General features: G+C 43.4%; 1 protein-coding gene across 1 annotated transcript; it reads left to right on the top strand.

Annotated features, from left to right (window-relative positions):
- The first annotated feature begins 636 nt into the window (after nucleotides 1-636).
- Nucleotides 637-1,584, top strand: LOC149871122 (olfactory receptor-like protein COR4). The gene has a single exon (XM_090034563.1). The coding sequence runs from the start codon at nucleotides 637-639 to the stop codon at nucleotides 1,582-1,584; it is 948 nt and encodes a 315-aa protein (XP_089890689.1).

Here is a 1,584-nt window from a genome sequence, read left to right as displayed (position 1 = left end):
CTGGAGATGTTAATAATCTTGTAGAACAGTCATAGTGAGAAAAAAAATGAGTTGAGGGACATAGTTTCATAGTTTCTAGGGTTGGAAGGGACCTGAGTAGATCATCTAGTCCAACCCCCTGCCATGGCAGGAAAGAGCACTGGGGTCAAACCACCCCAGCAAGGTGTACATCTTGCCTCCTCTTAAAGACCCCCAGGGTAGGAGCCAGCACCACTTCTCTTGGAAGCTGGTTCTGGATGGAGAAAATGAAGAGCAATTAAGAGGTTTCATAACACTACAAGTAACAGGCATATTCCAGGCATGATGTACTTTCTAGTGCATGAAAGACTTCCCGGTGCAGGATGTCCCCCACCCATTATTTTAGTTTCCTTTTTCAAAGCCATTTACTGATCTTTCCATGCCCTCACAATTATCATAGGAATACTGATGCTGTATCACTCTACCTGAAGAGGATCCATGAAACCAAGACAGCAGGGAAAATAGCGTATGCTGAGCCTCCTGCCTGAAGAACCAAAAGGTCAACATTATTCAACAGCTCTGGGAGAAGCTCCAAGAGGTAACTGGACTGAAGAAGTGGCTGCTATTTTGCAATGTTCCTCTACGTTGTACTGGCCAAGTCCATGCTCTAAACTAATAATGGAAAGAAACTGCAACCAGGAGGCTGAATTCCTGTTCACAGGACTCACAAATCACCATGTTTATCGGATCCCTCTCTTTCTGTTCTTCCTAGCAATTTATCTCATCACTGTGGTAGCCAACATTGGGCTGATGTTTCTAACCTGGGTTGACTCTAGGCTTCACACCCCCATGTATTTTTTCCTTCGTTATTTGGCTTTTGCTGATCTCTGTTATTCAACAGTCATCACTCCCAAGATGCTGTCTGATTCTTTAATGGAGAGCAAAATAATTTCATACATAGGATGTGGGGTTCAGGTTTTTCATTTTGCTCTCTTTGTTGTAACTGAAGGCTTCCTCTTGGCTACAATGGCATATGACCGTTACGTGGCTATCTCTAGCCCACTGCTGTATTCTGTCATCATGTCCCCAAAACTCTGTGCACAGCTGGTCATTGGTTCCTTCTTAATTGGGTGTGTAAATGGAATGACACAAGCTGTGAATATGTCATATTTATCTTTCTGTGGCTCCAAGGTCATTGACCATTTCTCATGTGATATCTCCCCACTGATATCCCTCTCTGAGTCTGATTCCACAATCAATCGGATTTTTCTCCTTGCTTCAGCTACTCTGTTTGGACTGTCCAGTGGTGTCCTTGTTTTTATCTCATACATTTTCATCCTCTCCACCATCCTGAGGATCCGTTCCACTGAGAGCAAACACAAAGCCTTCAACACCTGCACTTCCCACCTTATAGCTGTTTGCATCTTCTATGGAACTGGACTCTTCGTATATTTAAAACCCAGCTCCAAGGACTCAAAACCAGAGGACAAATGGGCCTCAATCTTCTACACAGTGGTGATCCCCATGCTGAATCCCCTGATCTACAGCTTGAGGAACAAAGAAGTGAAGGATGCCCTGAGAAGAGTGATATCAAAGAATGTATTAATTAACATTGTAAATTACTAA

Source organism: Crocodylus siamensis, chromosome 2 (genome assembly GCF_052110815.1).
Source record: "Crocodylus siamensis isolate JL-2025a chromosome 2, ASM5211081v1, whole genome shotgun sequence".
In the NCBI taxonomy this organism is placed as follows: Eukaryota; Metazoa; Chordata; order Crocodylia; family Crocodylidae; genus Crocodylus; species Crocodylus siamensis.
Note: the sequence above shows the minus strand (reverse complement) of the source record. Positions and strands in the feature narration are given on the sequence as shown.